Raw genomic sequence first — 17,840 nt, 5'->3', positions numbered from 1 at the left:
AACGAACACATATCAAACATAAATAATTTTCAAAAAAATACACAAACAAACATGAATAAAGCTTTGTTTGTTTAAGCATCGTTCATTTAAACTCTTACATGCAACACATTTTCTTCTTCTGGAGATGACACCGGTCTAACACATGGTTTTTTCCCAACTTCCAAGTATGGAATTTTACGGGTCAATGGTTCTTTTATCGATTGTTTCTTTAGAGATACAACAATATGAAAAAAAGAAGTAAATCATAACAAGAAGTAGGCATATTACATTTTACTCCCTTTATTTAAAAGTGAATAAATTAACTTTTGAACATTAGATCAAAAATAAAATGATCATTCTGTTAAAATTACCTCCATTTTTATTATTAAAAATAATTTTTTAATATTAACATTAAGTTACGCGTAGTCATTCATCACTATATCCGGATTTTTAACTATAAGAATAGATGAAATTTTAATAAAAAATTAATTTATTCTTTTATCCAACATACAAGAATTAATGTATTATTTTTGAAGTAAAACAGGTAAGATACAATCTCCTTTAAAGATTTATTATTATTATTATTTCACATTCATAAATAGGTATGCTACTAAAAAAACAGTTTACGCCCCAATTTTGGAGTTATTAGGTTAAGACCTAAATAGTAATTTAGCTTTAAAATTTTGGGCAAAGGTCCAAAATCCAAATAAGGCCCAAATTTATTCATAAAAGAAACCCACTAATATTCATCAATAAAGCGCTAGGGTTTTCAGTCACTCGTACTATTATATATACACTTCAATTTCAAGTTTATCATTTTCGACAATCACATCCATTGCCGCCGCTGTCGTCGCAATGGTGAAGTTTCTAAAACCGAACAAGGCCGTGATCGTCCTCCAAGGCCGATACGCCGGCCGCAAAGCCGTGGTCGTTAGATCCTTCGACGAAGGCACACGCGACCGCCCTTACGGCCATTGTTTGGTCGCCGGGACAAAGAAGTATCCGAGCAAAGTCATCCGCAAGGACTCGGCCAAGAAAACGGCGAAGAAATCGCGTGTGAAATGCTTCGTCAAGCTAGTGAATTACCAGCACCTGATGCCCACGCGCTACACCCTCGACGTGGATTTGAAAGACGTGGTCACCGCCGATGCTCTCCAGGCCAAGGACAAGAAAGTGGCGGCTTGTAAGGCCACTAAAGAGAGGTTTCAGGAGAGGTTCAAGACGGGGAAGAACAGGTGGTTCTTTACTAAACTTAGGTTTTGAATGATTTATTCTAATGGTGTTAAAGCTTTTTATGTAGTTTCTTTAACATTTTGGATTTGAATTTTGAGTCTGTTGTGCAATGAGATATTTTCTGGGTTTCTTATTGATTTTTCTCGTTTCTGTTGCAAATTCATATAATTTTCTGAGTGTTTTATTGATTTCAAGTTTTTTGTTTCATAGATCTATGGAAGATGGAGAATTAAATAATATAATGTTAGAAGTTAGTTTTAATGTTTGTATATATATTTTATAATTGTTAATTGATTTGTTAGTGAGCTGCATTATGATTACGGTTCTTTCCACGAAACTCATGTAGTCTCATGAAACTAAGTGAAGATAAAATTAGTCACCAACGCCTCGAGAGAACATGCCATTGTTGGTTTGAGAAATCGAATCGACACGGGCTGTGAAAACAATGTACCAATGGCTGAACAAGTAAGAGAAATATTTGGTGTAAAACGGAGGAGGGGGAGAAGGCCGACGTAAATGGGGTGAAGATAGAGGTTGGGTCGTCGGAAATGGGAGGAGGATGCGACTACGGGTAGTTGCCAGTCCAGAGTCTAGGGCAGTCGAAATGATTAATTTATTATTTGAATTAGTGCATAAAAATTAATTTATTTTTTAAATAAAAGAAATAAAATAAAATATAATTATTAATATAAAATTTTCATAATATTTTTACTTAAATTATTATGTAATACATTTTCTTCTCTTAATCTAAGACTTTTATGTGAAAATTATAATCAGTATTAGACTGTTACACCACATTAACTTTTTACCTATAAGTTTCAAAATTGAAATCTTATTGAAGAGGTGTTGAAGTTCTTCGCATGATAATACATCATGTGTAAAAAAAAAAAAAAAGAGTTAAAAACTATGAAGGAAAATGTAAAAAGAAAGAATAAAATAAATTATTGTTGTTATTATGAATGTATTGGAAATTTTAACTGGCTTTATTTTTCATCTCATTTTATTATTGTTATTATTGATAATTATTCTATATACTAATTGAAAAATAAAAATTTTCACAAATGGGGTTACAATGTTGTCATAATAATAAAAGAAAGAAAAATTGAAGAAGGAAATGAACTTCAATGTCCAAAATTTACATGTATAGACATAAAAAGGAATAAATAAAATAAAATTCTACTTTTAACAAATATTAGAGTCTCAATATATATCAAATTTATATTGATTTTGATGGTCATTCATTTAATAATAAAATATTTATAAAACTCCTCATTTGATGTCCATTGGTAAATAATGTGCCTCATTAAAATTTTACTAAGATAAAAACTCAGTGAGACAAAACATCGGTTAAAGGAAAAAGAGTAACGCATATTTATTTTCCTTATGACAACATTACATAATATCTCATATTCTACGCATTCAATCTTAAATACCAAAATAATTTTGGGAAACAAATTTTAATCTCTACAGAAGTCTCAACCATAATCTTAGCAAACATTGATCATGATTGTAGCAGGCCAAATTTGCCTAAGCTCAAATTAGACAACCAAAAACCAAAAATAAAAAATAATAAAACAAACAAAAATCCAAATTACAAGGTCCAAACGGCCTAAAAATAAAAATAAAACCCCTAAAAGGCCCAAAACCTTAAAACCCTAGTGTCGCCCTTAGTCCCTGGCCTTTGTCACTACCACTCCTCCACTGCCCAACTGCTACCTACAAAATCAACGGTAGAAAAGACTGTAAACAATACCAAAAATATGAAATATTGTATTGAAATCAGCTATAAAGCCACAGAAAACTCTATGTATTTTTTTTGGATAGTTATTTTGAATATAATAGTAGAGAGAAACACACAAAGAAATCAAAACAACAGATTGAAAGTAAACTTTTTTAGTTCTCTAAGGTATATTTTCATATTGCACATTTGTTTTCAATATAGCAAATATATATTCATATATTTTCGAAATAAGAAAATTTTACCTTTGTTGCAATCGGAGAAAGCGAAATCGAGGGGTTTCCTTTGATTTTTTGGCCTTTTGGGCGTTTTCGTCTCAAACCAGGGACGAGGGAGGAAAAATGGTCAAAATGGCCTTTTTCGGTGAACTCCGACCACTGTGGACAACGGTCGCGGTCGCCATCGCTGACAGTTGGTGGCCACGATGGAGCTACGGCGGCGCTCGATGGTCGGCTTGGGAATTTTTGAGAGAGAAGAGGTTTTTTTTTTGGAATGGGGTTGGAATGAATTTTTTGAAGGATTATGGGCTTTTATAGGGTGCCAAAACGACACTCTTTTGGCTAGTTTCCTCAAGCATCAAAACGACGTCGTTTTTGGTCGACCTGAGCCTCGACCCGATCTGCCCCCAGGATTCGCGTGTTTTCGCTTGAGGGGATATCGCAATCGGTCCTTCTACTTTTGCAGCGCGTTCCAATTTAGTCCTATCCTATTTTCTTTATTTGAATAGTTTACTGACTTAAATGGAAACTTTTAAATAATTTAATGACCATTTTGTAGCTTTTTAAAGTTGAATGACCAAAATGTAAATTTACTAAATAGTTTGGTGACCTTGAGAGCAGTTTACCCTCTTTTTAAATATACTAGGTAAAATATTTTTTAAAAGTATTTATAAGAAAATAAAACTTCCATTTTAACTTATTTCCTTAATTTAAAAAAATAAAACCTTATTTTCCCAATTTAAAAAAAAAAAAAGTTTTCTTTGTTGGCGTTGGCGATGGCCAGACCAAATTACCCGGTCTGACTCCGACCAATCGCCATTAACATCTAATCCAATTATACCCAAAAAAGCTTTAATCTTTTTTTGTTAATCCAAAAAAAAAAAATCCCTTTCGGAACAAACAAAGCTGTTAAAATCTTCCATTGAAACCTCAACCTCAAACCCCTTCAAAACTAATTTGGGTTCAAACAACCGGTTCAATTGGTTCATATAATCAGATGAACCACCAAAAACCCAGAAAAAGAATCAAGTAAGTTCTTATAATTTCAGCTAAATTTTACTGTTTTGAGTGAAGGGTATATGTTTTTTTTAATGCTGTAAAAAGGGTTTTTTTGAATGGAGTTGAATTTGGTTCCTATATCAATTACAAGGCAAAAACAAGATCCTGCTTGGAACCATTGTGAAGTGTTTAAAAATGGTGAAAGAATACAAATTAAATGTATGTATTGTGGGAAATTGTTTAAAGGGGGTGGGATTCATAGGTTTAAAGAACATTTAGCAGGTCGAAAAGGTCAGGGACCAATTTGTGAACAAGTTCCTCAAGGGGTTAGGTCCGTTATGCAAGAAAGTTTGAATGGGATTTTAGTTAAACAAGATAAGAAACAAAAATTGATTCCGAAATTACTAGCTTGTGGTAGTAGTAGTAGTAATCTGAATATCGGTGGTGAGGTCGAAAATTTGGGTTCTCATGATGATATGAACTTTGGGATTAAACCGATTTCGGTTTTGAACACTTTGGAAGGTGATTCTAATGTGGTTAGTAAAGTTGGTAGAGGTAGGAAACGAGGTCGGGGTCGGGATCGGAATTTGATTGAAAGTAACCGTCCTTGTCTGAAAACCGATCTTGCATTGGTTCCAAATGGGGGAGAGAATCCGATTCATATGGCCATAGCGAGATTCTTGTATGATATTGGGGTTAATTTGGATGCGGTGAACTCGGTTTGTTTCCAACCAATGATTGATGCTATTGCTTCTGGAGGATCTGGGGTTGTACCGCCGTCTTGTCATGATCTTCGGGGATGGATATTGAAGAATGTAATTGAGGAAGTAAAGGATGATATCGATAGGAATAAAGCAATGTGGGGGAAGACAGGGTGTTCGATTATAGTTGAGCAATGTAGAACGAAAAACGGGAGAGTTTTGTTAAGTTTTTTGGTTTATTGTCCTCAAGCAACTGTGTTTATGAAATCCGTGGATGCATCACATGCTATTTATTCCGCGGATTATTTGTTTGAATTGCTTAAACAGGTGATTGAAGAAGTAGGATCTGAGAATGTTGTGCAAGTAATCACTAATTGTGAAGAGCCATACCTTTTTACCGGGAAAAGGTTGATGGAATCATTTCCTTCTCTTTATTGGGCTCCTTGTTTAGCACATTGTGTCGATTTGATGCTTCAAGATTTCAGTAACCTCAAGTGGATAAACGAAACAATCGAACAAGCTAAATCTCTGACAAGATTCATCTACAATCAGAGTTCGGTTTTGAATACAATGAGAAAATTTACTTCTGGGAATGACGTTGTGGAACCGGCACTTACTTGTTTTGCTGCGAACTTTTCAACGTTGAAAAGAATGGCTGATCTCAAGCTAAATTTACAAGCTATGGTTAATTCTCAGGATTGGCTCGAGTGTCCGTATGCAAAGGAACCCGGGGGTCAAGCAATGTCGGATATTGTTAACAATAGGTCGTTTTGGAATTCATGTGTGTTGATTGCTCGTATAACGTATCCCCTCTTACGAGTCCTAGAAATAGTTGGTAGCAAGAAAAGATCCGCAATGGGATATGTTTATGCCGGGATTTATAGAGCAAAAGAAACGATTAAGAAAGAACTTGTCAAGCAAGATGATTATATGGTCTATTGGAATATTATAGATAACAGATGGGAACAACAACGGCATCTCCCTCTTTACGCTGCGGGTTTCTTCCTTAACCCGAAAATTTTCTACAATACCGAGGAACATATACACAATGATATCCTATCAGCCGTATTTGATAGCATAGAGAGGTTAGTTCCTGATACGAACATCCAGGACCAAGTTGTTAGAGAAATAAATTTATACAAGAATGCTATGGGAGATCTAGGAAGGCCAATGGCAGTCAGAGCCCGAGATAATTTACTTCCCGGTAAGTATCCTTACATAGATCGGAACTTCCATATTGCTATTTCGTGCTTATTTAGAACTTTAGGGGTAAATGTACCATGGAGACCCCTGTACTAGGAGTTGGATTGTATTTTGCCTCCTCTACTAAAAAAATTGGCAAATTAGTCTCTGTATATTAGATCAAAGAGCAAACTGGTCGTTCTGTTAAAATTCCATCTATTTCTACTGTTAACAGTACAAATGGATGAATTTTTAACAAAAAGGCCTGATTTACTCTTTAATTTAACCTTCATGGACTAATTTGCCCTCCTTTTCTTTGTAAAAGGGGCAAAATGCAATTTGACTTCTAGTACAGGGGCCTCCATGATACTTTTAACGAACTTTAGGAACTACTCCTTAGTTTTCATTTGTTATCTTTTCATCCTGAAGAAAGTTACAGTATGATTTTCATAGATTTACGATATGCTTTATAAGAAAACTAATCTGCCGTTTTTCGAATTATTATATATTTTTTACTTCGGAATTGATGATTAAAAGTGTAGGAGAGAGATACGTATCTAAGTTGCAACGGTGATCTTATCGCATTGTCTGTCATATTCATCATATTATTAGGTGAATGGTGGTCTATATACGGTGGAGGTTGCCCGAATTTGCAACGATTGGCCATCCGCATTCTCAGTCAAACTTGCAGTTCAATTGGGTATAAACCAAACAAGATCTCCATTGAAGAAATACACAATACAAGAAATTTTCTCGAGCGTCGAAGGCTTAGCGATCTCGTCTTTGTTCAATACAACTTATATCTGAGACAAATGTAAGTCAAAACACCAAACCTGACTTTAATCTTTAGGAAGTTCACAGTAACAGGGTCGTGATAAAATTTTGAGTTTCCACTAATTTCTTTTGCAGGGTTCTTCAAAACCAAGAAAAGGATTCCCTGGATCCCCTTGTATTTAACAGCAAAGATATTCTTGAAGATTGGATTGCCGATAATGAGGTATCCCCGGACAATCATGAGAGTTCAGATTGGAAGTCACTTGATCCCCCTGTTGGTAACAGAACAACTTTAACACCCCCAGGTGATGAAGCCGAAGACTTCTTGAGTACAAGTAAGTATAGTTTTCTGTGTTATATTTCCTAGTATATAGAAGTTTTCGGGGATGAAGTAAACTCATACACGTGGTCCATGTGCAGGGTTTATGGATTTAGATATTTTCAATGGATTGAAGGGGGTCAAGGAGGAGATATGAAGACAATGCTATGGTGCATCAAAACCGGTTCAATTCTCACCTACTTTAGATCGCTGATTATTATTTCCTCCGTCACGTGAACTTCGTAGTTAAAATGCTTTTTCCATAGTAGAATTAGTGGTTGTTGCCAATTATGTCATAGCTAGTTGAGGAGAAATTGAGAAAAAGGAAAATTTTGCTCGAGTGCTCGGAAATCGGAATAAATAGTATGGATTTAGGAAAATTTTCTCCCGTAAAGTTGAAGCTACTGCTTTAAAGTCTAGTTTTCCGTTTTTGCATACGGACCGAGGAGCAAAGCTGTACAGTGTCAGAGATAGCTCTTTGTAGAAAAATGTGGTTGTAATTTACGGTTGCTCCTTCGAATAGTTACCTGTTGCAATAATTATTAAGCAAGTTTCGAAGTCTTAATACGAACTTCACATGAGAATAGTCGTTTGTGCAATTTGTTTAGGTTGGGTCAATTTTTCCTTTCAGAGGCGCTGCGAAAATTAGGGATTTGAATATTAACCAACCAGAATGTTGTACTAAGCCCGGGCTAAAATTTCTTGCTTCCGGTTGCAATTATAGCTTTAATTTGCATTTAAGGATTGTTGATCGGTTACATGAAGTTTCTTTAAGAATGCTTCGTAAGTTTCTTCCCTGAGAAAATGATAGGTTTTGATCTTACTCAGACTCGAGAGGTGAGTGTTTGATGTTTTTTACTTCTTTCCCTATATTTGGAGAATCATACTGCATACCTCTGTCCATGAGATGGACATAGGTTTCGGATACTTTAGGGAAAATGAAGAGCCGGCATAGTTACGGTTTATAGAGTTTTGATAGGAGATATAAACCAGAAACATGATCAATCCGATTCAATTTTACAGAATACAAACTTAAATATCGATATGCATAAAACTGACTGTTTTTGACAAAGCGGGCAAGGGAAAGAATGAAAACAAGTTCCCCAACCGAACCTCAAAACCCGAGCAATAAAGCTTTTCTATTCTGCTTCATAACTTAAAGAAGGAAAATGCAAAGAAAACAAAAATCAGCAATGTAGTAAAATCAAACACAAAAAGGAAGGGGAAAAAACCCTAAACTAATAACGCTTTCCAAGAATAACACCAATGATCGCTGACACAAGGGCCACTCCGAAAACGAACTTTAAGTTCGTCAAAGGAGAAGCCTCAGTATGGGTAGCTGATGAAGAAGAGGAAGCAACTTGTACGGAAGCGGCTTCCGACTTTTTCTTACTCCTTCGTTTTGTTGGTGTTGAAAATGTTAATCCGTCAATATCTCTGGAATTCACCTCTACACTATCCTTCGATTCAGCTGCACTGCTCGCAACCTGCAACACATGATTTGGCTGTAAGCAACTTAAAACTTTCTCAAGAAAATGTAGCGAAAATGATCTTGAATATGAACTGACCTTCATTTTAGCTTCAGCTTCTTGCAATTTATCTTCCAACTCTTTGACTTGTTTCTTGAGGTGTAATGATTCTTTGTTTTTGGCTTCGAGCTCTTCGATGGAATATTTTAAAGCTGCTTCTCGATCCATCTCTTTCTGAGAATCTGCATCCTTCTGTTTGACAAAAGTTGGTGTCGGAACTTGGTGTTATCATCAATTCATCATACGGCAAAATGATCAAAAAAAAATGTCTATTCTTTTTAATAAATGTCTAACCTGTTGAGCGATCATTGTTTGAGCAAGTTGTAAATCTCGTTGAAGTTGAACCACTTGTTCATTGATAACATCTCTATCACTAATCTTTTGTGCATGATCCTCTAATTTTGAAGTTAATTCAGCTTCTCTTACCGAGGCGGCTGTCTTAACACTTTCAACCTATCAGCAAGAAACCGAATTATTAGAAAACATGTCAACGGTCGGTATCCTTCTTTATTAACAGACTATAGTGCACCTCTTCTTTCAATTGAGCTTCAACTGTCACCAACTGTTCTTCAAGTTCTTTGATACGAGTTTGCAGTAAGGAACTCTCCGTAATCTTGGCCTTGAGATTGTTAATCTCTGATTTTAGAGATTCTTCATTTTCTTTTACGTTTTTCAATTGTTCTTCAAGCTGTGATATTACAGATTGAAGTTCTTTCTTTGTGTTCTGATGTGTTTCGTTGAGCAAATTATTCTCCTCCATTAGTGAAGAAATCTGTAACATTAAAAAGACTAAGAAACCAATTTTATAGATCGAACTCGAAATAGAAAAAACCATTATACTAATTTTCAACAAACCTGAGATTGTAAACTCTGCCCTTCAGAAGTAATCTTCTGTGTTAAATCTTCGATAGCTTTCTTCGAAATGTGAAGTTGTTCAGCTGTTTCATCCTTCTCGGTCAAGGATGCGGTCAATTTGCCTTCCAAATCACCGAGTTTTGACTCGTATTCGGCTAGTTCCTGAGTAAGCTTAAAATTTGCCTCAGCAAGTCCTCCACTCTCCTTTTCAAAGTGTGCCGACTTGGTTTGCAGTTCCTCGACAAAGCTTTCAAGCTGCTTTAATTTGGAAAGAGTCTCTTCAACCTCTACTTGTCGAGATACAGCAATTGTGGATGCTTCATGAGCTTGTTCTTCGTATGTTTTAATTTGGACTTCAAGCGCATTCAACTTTTCAATCAGATCGTTGGATTCTGATTCTTTCTTCGAGTATTTCTCAATAGCTTCGTGTAATTGAGCTTCTGCTTCCACAATTCGTGATTCGGCTTCTGCTCGAAGTTCTGAGGCCTTTGTATGCTGGTCAGATAATTCTTTAATCGTGCTCATATGAGAAGCAATCTCTTGAGCAGTTGATTCCTTCTCAGAAAGAGCTGAATTAAGCAATTCTTGAAGCTCATCAATTCTGCCCTTCAACTGAATGTTTGTCTGAACTAAAAGTTCATTCTCTGAGGAAGACTGAAGAGCTTTATTTTTGAACTCCGATATCTCGCTCTTGAGTTGTTCATTTGTGCTTTCTAAAGAAGCCAGCTTCAGTAGGCTCTGATCCAATTCTTCTTTTAAAGACGCAGACTGTCCAGCTGCTTGAGCAACTTGTTCTTCATACACCTTTATCTGATCTTCAAATGTTTTCAATTTCTCGAACAGGGATTTTGTTTCAGAATCCTTGCTGGTGAAATTTTCCATTATTTCTTGCAGTTTAAGCTCTGAATCCCTTGTTAAAGTTTCATGCAATGACTCAAGCTCCGAGTTTCTTGCCTTAGCTTCCTCTAATACTCTTACGTGTTCCTCTAGTTGCTCTTCAGCAGATTTGAGCTTTTCCATAACCTCACTTTCTCTCAAACCAACAGCCGTAAGATCATTCTCAATGCTTTCCCGTTTCTGTTGTGTCAGATTTAAATCATTTCTCAAGATTTCCACCAGATTTTCGGCTTCAGCAAGCTTTTCATTGGAGCTTTGCAATGTCTCTTCTAGCTTTTTCTTCTCATCTGTTGCCAAATTTAAGCACTCTGTCAATTCCTTTTCCTTCTCATTGGCCATTTGTAGTGCAATTTCAAGGCTCGATGTTCTAGCTTGGAATGCCTCAAGTTCAGAAGCGATTTCAGATACCTTATCAGAGTACTTAACAGACTCGCCTTCTGCATCTCCACATTTCTTTTCTAAATTGCTTAACTGTTCCTCGAGTTCCTGAATCCTGTACTTCTCTGCTTCAAGTAGCAACTCCAACTCGTTGACCTTTTTGTCAGCACCCTCTAATTTGGAATGAGATGTCTGGAACAGATCCTCTAGTTCAAGGCTGCGTTGATGACTCATATTAGCTCTGTCCTCATGGTGAGCACTTCTCTCTAAAGCAACCTTCAACTCTTCCGCGAGCTCCAAGTTCTGTGTTGTTGACTGATTTAGAGCTGATTCGAGCTGATTTATCTTCTCCTGATATTCCTGCATTTGATTGTTCAGCTGATTCTTTTCTTCGATGGCCTCCCCCAACTTGTTGGTAAGTTCAGATATTTTCTCTGAAGATTCCTTCAGTTCTTTCTCGGATTCAAAGCCTTTTAACTCTACCAAATTCAAGTGTTGTTCAAGCTCCACATTCCTTTGCTCGGCTGCTATAAAACGTGCCTCAAGCTCCCTCAGTTTCGATTTTGCATCTTCTGCAGCTTCATTTGAAGCCTGAAGTATATCCTCCAGTTCAAGATTCTTTTGAGTAGCAGTTGCTGCAGCAGCTCCGGATTCATTATGTAGCTCTTCAAGAGATTTCAGTTTCTGTTCAAGCTCTTCATTATTAGACAAAGCCTGGGACAATAGAGAATTGGTTTTACTGAAATTCTCATCTGAAAGCTTCAATTTTTCTTCAAGTTCGTTGCACAACTCCTTCGACAAGGCTGCATTACTGTTAAGATCTGCAATGGCTGTTTCCAAAGCTTCTTTTTCATTTAGAACTTTACTTAATTCTTCTTGTGCAATCGAAACACTGACTTCTTGATCCTTCAGTGTGGCTTCAACCAATTCCCTTGCTTTAACTTCCTCTTCCAGTTTCAACTTGATATCTTCCAACTTGGAAACCTTAGCTTGAAGATCTTCTTTAGTTGCAGCAAAAGTAATTTCAAGAATTGAGATATCTTCCATTGCCTTGGATTCTGAAGCTTTTTTCTGTTCCAACTCTTCAGTCAGCTCATTTATAAGAGCTTCCTTTGAGCTAAGTCTTTGTTCCAAGTCTGATACTAGTGATTTCGAAAGCGCCAACTCCTCTTGAGCAGCAGAAAGTTCAGCTGTTGTGCTTTGAAGTGCTGCCTCGACTTTCTGGTTTTCAGCAACTTTCTCGTAGAGTCCCTTGACTTCTTCCCGCAATGAAGCCATCTGATCTTCCATTTCTTTTGCACTAAGTTTCGCAGTTTCAAGCAATTTCTCAAACTCCAAAGCCCTCTGTGTCTCAGACTCAGCATGTGAACCACTTTGTTTGTGCAGTTCTTCAAACTTCCGAGCCTCTTCAATGGAACTCTGCAGATCTTGCTCCAACTCTTGCATCCTCTTTCTCGAGTTTTCGATCTCAATATTGAGACCATCAAATGCTACTTTTACTTCAGTGAGTTCCTTCTGTTTCGTCTCTTGAGCTTGCAAAGCCTCTTGCAAATTGCTTAACTGTAAACTGTATCTCTGCTCAGCTTCAATGATCTGTTCTTGCAATTTCTTATGATCGAGATCGAGTTCTTCATACTTTTTCCCCACTTCATCCAACTTCTCCTTAGCAAGCACAACTTCATCCTTCAATTTGCTGTTTTCTGATTCAGAAAGCTTTAACGCTCCAACCACTCTTTCCAATTCAAGCTCGAGTTCTTTCGTCTTTTCTTGAGCTTCAAGTAGTTCTCTACCAGGATTGCTCAAGCTTCTTTCGATGGTCGATTCATTGTCTTGGTTAGAAGCAGGATTAGCCGGATTAGAACCATCTTTCATCTCTACTGCTTCCTTCTCTACTTTAATGAATTCTCCATCCAGGGTGGTTTCTTCCTTTTCTACTAGCGGCAAGTCTCCATTCGAGGCCTGTAATTTTTCACCATTATTATAAACTAATTGTGAACCTCAAACACTCAAGAGTGTAATACAGTGACTGAATTGCTTTCAGTTAAACGGTATTCAATAGATAAAACTGATAAAAATTGCAGAAAGTAGAGATATGCAAATACCTTAACCGCATCGGCAACAATTTCAGTGTCCTCAACAGCTTTCGTCACTGGGATTTCACTACTTACTAGGTTGTCTCCTTCCATGTTCGCTGTGATCATTGGAGTTCACAATTCAGAATTGAAAAAATATATATCTAATCATCTAGAAATGACGGAGTTTCATTGACATGTTAATTTGAATAAAATCATATTAGAAGCAAATATAGTTCTAATAGTCCCATTACCCATAAGAAAGAGAAAACAAATAAAACTCTCAGAATCTATTCTTCTATTCTAGGAAATATGTACCCTCTGATGTTAAGTTACTAACGTCTGGTTTAATAAACAATAAAACAATGTGATAAACATGACTTGTATAAACACAAATAACATGAATTAGCTCACAAGTGCGATATATGGATTTCATTCATGTTTAAAATTTTAATGTGTTTATGTGTGATTGACATAAGAAAATTAACTAAATACATTATTTAGTATCTGGCTTTGACAATTTTTGTTCCAATGAAATTTGGTAAATTTTATACATTTTGGTATTTAAAATTACCGTATTAACTATTTAGTATTTAATTTAGATTTTAGGGTTAATTATAAATTAATTAATAGTATTAGTAATTAACTTTAATCAAACCAACCTTAAAACCGAAAAATCAATAATTTGACAAATTAAATACAAAAATAAACAAATTTAAATTTAACACTAGATTTATTTTATTAACAAAATTATTAAAATTTAAACCTAATAATATTAGCAATTAACTTTCATCAAATCAACCATCTAAACCCAAATTAAACACTAAAAATTAATGCTATTACTTGTAGGTACTAAAATGTATTTATTTTCCAAATACAGATAACATATTGAAATAAATAAAATACTATAATGTAAAGAAAATATCAAACTCAAATACCAAATACCAAATGGCTAAAAAATTAAGAGAGCAGTTATTCAAATTAAGTCATGACATTTTATGTGAATTACATGCTGAAAGATAAAATGCATGTCGTTTGTAGTTTTAGCAAGGTGGATTTCAATCTTCGAAAAATAATATCAGCAATTAAATTTTTTTTTCTAAATATAAATGGATTAAAAGGACAATTAAGAATTTCAATGGCCCGAGATCCTAGCTGGCTAAAATTAACGTAAAAATGGTTTTTTTCTTTCTCTTTGTCTTCTAATAATCGTTTTTATTTTTGTTTTATTGTATTCATTTGTAACTTTCCAACGCATAGACAGATGATTTTGTTTTCATTGCACCAATCATGTGAGATGAAATAAGTTTGTGGGACCCCATCTAAATTCCCACTTCTCAATAAAATCAAATTTTACATCAATAATAGATTTTCTAAAATTTTACCTTAATTAGAAAAATAAATATTTTTTATATAAAGGCGAGACAGAAAAATTGTAATTCTAGGAAAACCTCTCTCATCATTCACCCTATTGCCTCCTTTCCAATTTTTGGATGATAATTAGTAAATCTTAATTATCACTAATGATAACCTAAGCTCGTAAAGTTTCAAATTTTAACATTAATATTTTAAAAATTAAATTATGATAAAACAGAATTTAATGATAAATATATTTATAAAAAATATAAATAACAAATAAAGTTTTCGATAAATAGTGAAGTACCTTAAAAACTATAAAGGTTTAGCTTTGAATATTATTCTGCATATTTTTTTTATTCTATGAAAGATATGCTGTTTAAGGATATTTTCGTTATAGTGTATAATTACAATATCTTTGATTAAGTTTTAAACTAATAGCAAACTAATTTAAAATATATAAAATATCAAATTATATAATAAAATAATATTAGATGTATTTTTAAAAGAGTAATGACTTTCTTTTATTTCTTTTTGGGTTTTTTATCTTCTACCAACCAACCAACACAAGGAGTTGTTTATAAGTGGAGTTTTAATATTATTAATTTTTTATTAAAAATTAAAAAGAAAAATTGGACAACTAAGAGGAATTCTATACGTTACAGATACCTTGAGATCTAAAAGACTTTTAACCTAACAAAGCCACACTGAAAAAAAGGAGCTAAAAAACAGTGTATAATTTTACATAAAAATACTATACTAAACATCGATTTGTAGATTTCATTTAATTAAATTACAGCAGCAAACAAAAACAGTGATCAAAATAGATGCAATCGGCGATAATGATCAACGACGATCATCTTGTGAAGATCAAAAATTAACAGTCAAAAAGAAACTATGAAAACAGTCACTATTTCGATCTTTTCTTTCCACTTTCTCAAATCCAGTGGAGAGAAAATAAAATCATCAACTAAATACCGATCTAAAAAGTTCAAAACACAGATAAAATCCATAGCCACAACACAAAATTCAAAAACCTCGGTAAGAAGTGATACTATATAGATATATATACATGCAAGCAGGATTAAAAACAGTCGCTATTTCGATATTTTCTTTCCACTTTCTCGAATCCAGCAAGTAAATAGAAAATAAAATCAACCAAATACCGATCTAAAGAGTTCAAAACGCAAATAAATTCCGTAGCCACAACACAAAATTCGAAAGCAAAAAAACTCAATAACAAGTGATACTATATCGATATATATATACATACAAGAAGGATTAAAAACAGTCGCTATTTTGATAGAAAAAAAATCATCAACCAAAATACCTACCTAAAAAGTTCGAAACGCATATAAATTCCATAGCCACAACACAAAATTCAAAAAATTCAGTAACAAGTAATACTGCATCGATATATATACATGCAAGAAGGATTAAAAAAGAGATTTGATCTTCTTGCCTGTTGAGAAAATTACCGGATTTGCTTTGCTTTGCTGTGATTCTTCAATTTCGATTTGCTAAAAATGGCGAATTCTTTTTTTGAAAAAATTTGAAATTATTTTTCTGAAATAAAAAGAAGGTGAAGAATGATGGCGTTCGATGAAAATTTTGCGAGAATCTTTGGTATATAAAGTGAGAGCGTACGTGGGCCACACTTTTAACAGCCAATGCCACAATACCTGGGTCGGAACGCTGCCGTTTACATAATATATCACCCATAGATTTCTTCTTAATTACTTTTCATACCATATTGATTTTTTTCAATTAAATATTTTTTACATAATTTGATGTCATAGAATTTTTATTTAATTTTTTTTGGTTTAAAGTTTTCAGAACCGAACCGATGATCGAATTCATCAAACCACCGATTCGTTAATTCAATAATTCATTCAGTTTGATTAAATAATTTATTAAAAATTCAAAAAATATTTAAAATAATTCAATTCAACCATCGAGTTTAATCACTCTATATTAATTGATAGGTTCGAGTATTTTGATTACAAGCCCAGTTTTATTTTTTAATGATTAATTCTAGTGCTAATTGTTTGAACATGTATTATTTGTATTGTTTCTTAAAAACGGTTTTTCCTAATAAATAAAATATAACCAATTTATTTAACTTTTTTTCTTTAGTATGTTATAATTATTTTCTAAATTATTAAAATTTTCTTTTAAACTATTATTTATTTTATCATATTATAATTATCCAATCACAAAACAGAATAATGTTATATCTTGATAAAATAATATGATTACCTTGATTTTTAGATATAATATTAGTTTAAAAGATATAATTATAACTATCTTGATTTTTTTAGATTTTGTAGTTGTTAACAAAAATCTAATTACCTTGGAATTAAGCAAATAATGTTAGTGCATTTAAGGTGAGAACCACAGCACATAATACCATTAGCTAATGTGGTTCTAGTAAATCTCAAAAATCCAATAAAAAATATCACCATTATTAATTCATTATTTATTAGTTTGTACTTTCTTTTGTGTTAAGAACATCCAATTTATTGTGGAATGAGTCTAAGCGTAGTTGGTATAGGTATTATTGTCAGTGTAAAAGGACGTAGGTTCAAGTGCGCTGAAATGTATTATTTTCTTATTTAATGGTTCGGAGAGACTATGGGTAATTCTAAAAATTATATAAAAAAAATTAAAAATCGTGATACTACACTCGTATAAAAGTAAATAAAAAAGATCTAATTTACTCGATTAAATCACAAATGAGATGATAAATAATTTGATATTAAATGTTAAGTTAATCATTCACAACTTTAAAAAAATATTTATTTATTATGTTCAAAAAAATATTTATTTATTTATTTCTCTTAATTATTCGTGAATATTTTTAGGGGCCCAGTCCACTGTCTACCCTTTTATCTACGCCCCTAGGCTCTCTCTAGATTTACTCCAACTCGAAAGATATTTCATTTTTTAGTCTGTTGCGTTTTATAATGCTTAAATATAATTGTAGTTATTTGAACGTGTATTATTTATTACTTGTATTAGTGATTTTACTTGCTAGAAAAAATCACATTGCAATCCTTTCAACTAGGGTGAAGTCGAAAATTATTTTTGGGGAGGAATTTGAGTTATGTATTTTTATGAAAATTTAAATGCAATTTCATCATTGTATTAGCTTATATCTTTATAATTTTTAAAATATTAAATTAAAATTTTATCATATTGAGGGGGTAAAGTGTAATTTGACTTTTAGTAACTTATATTTTTATAAAATTTAAAGGGATCAAACTGATATTTTTCTATTTTAAGTCGGGTTGCCAGTAGAGTTGTACATGGATCGAGTCAGGCCGAGCTGGGTTCAAGCCTAGTTCCAAAAAAGGGCAAGCTTGACCCACCCAATAAGTCCATTTTGCTGTTAAAAAATTAAAAAGATTTTTATTTATATTTTATAATTAAATGTAAACTTAAAAATATTTTTTATTATTTAAATTGAATTTGGGTTGAGTTGTGCCAACTCAATTATGAGATCACAGAAATACTTTTATTTTAAATTATAATTATTATTATTATGACAATTTTATCTTTCATAAAAGATTATATATTATAAATTCAACGATTGAACAGATACTAAATA

The 17,840-nt window shown here is 33.4% G+C and overlaps 3 protein-coding genes and 1 long non-coding RNA gene across 6 annotated transcripts; 2 read left to right on the top strand and 2 right to left on the bottom strand.

Annotated features, from left to right (window-relative positions):
• The first annotated feature begins 766 nt into the window (after positions 1–766).
• On the top strand, positions 767–1,454 carry LOC108480927 (60S ribosomal protein L27-3-like). Its single transcript, XM_017784071.2, has one exon. The coding sequence runs from the start codon at positions 835–837 to the stop codon at positions 1,240–1,242; it is 408 nt and encodes a 135-aa protein (XP_017639560.1). The 5' UTR covers positions 767–834; the 3' UTR covers positions 1,243–1,454.
• Positions 1,455–2,637: 1,183 nt separating this feature from the next.
• On the bottom strand, positions 2,638–3,325 carry LOC128295246 (uncharacterized). Its single transcript, XR_008285591.1, has 2 exons — positions 3,196–3,325; positions 2,638–2,928 (listed from the first exon to the last, which is right to left on the bottom strand). It is a non-coding gene; the product is annotated as an uncharacterized LOC128295246 (long non-coding RNA).
• Positions 3,326–3,748: 423 nt separating this feature from the next.
• Positions 3,749–7,729, top strand: LOC108454155 (uncharacterized). Its single transcript, XM_017752543.2, has 4 exons — positions 3,749–6,072; positions 6,663–6,864; positions 6,960–7,159; positions 7,245–7,729. The coding sequence occupies exons 1-4, from the start codon at positions 4,284–4,286 to the stop codon at positions 7,298–7,300; spliced, it is 2,247 nt and encodes a 748-aa protein (XP_017608032.1). The 5' UTR covers positions 3,749–4,283; the 3' UTR covers positions 7,301–7,729.
• Positions 7,730–8,158: 429 nt separating this feature from the next.
• Positions 8,159–15,870, bottom strand: LOC108450105 (uncharacterized). 3 transcript variants are annotated; one of them, XM_017747574.2, is made up of 7 exons: positions 15,693–15,870; positions 12,905–12,993; positions 9,528–12,761; positions 9,202–9,444; positions 8,967–9,125; positions 8,712–8,864; positions 8,159–8,630 (listed from the first exon to the last, which is right to left on the bottom strand). In XM_017747574.2, the coding sequence occupies exons 2-7, from the start codon at positions 12,986–12,988 to the stop codon at positions 8,382–8,384; spliced, it is 4,122 nt and encodes a 1,373-aa protein (XP_017603063.1). In that variant the 5' UTR covers positions 12,989–12,993; positions 15,693–15,870; the 3' UTR covers positions 8,159–8,381. The 3 variants fall into 3 exon arrangements, with proteins under 3 accessions (XP_017603063.1, XP_017603073.1, XP_052886635.1); XM_017747584.2 differs by having other exon boundaries at positions 15,709–15,869; XM_053030675.1 differs by lacking the exon at positions 15,693–15,870 and adding an exon at positions 15,565–15,691.
• Between the last annotated feature and the right edge of the window lie 1,970 nt (positions 15,871–17,840).

This window comes from Gossypium arboreum, chromosome 7 (genome assembly GCF_025698485.1).
Source record: "Gossypium arboreum isolate Shixiya-1 chromosome 7, ASM2569848v2, whole genome shotgun sequence".
Taxonomy (NCBI): domain Eukaryota; kingdom Viridiplantae; phylum Streptophyta; class Magnoliopsida; order Malvales; family Malvaceae; genus Gossypium; species Gossypium arboreum.
This window is presented reverse-complemented; position numbering and strand designations above follow the sequence as displayed.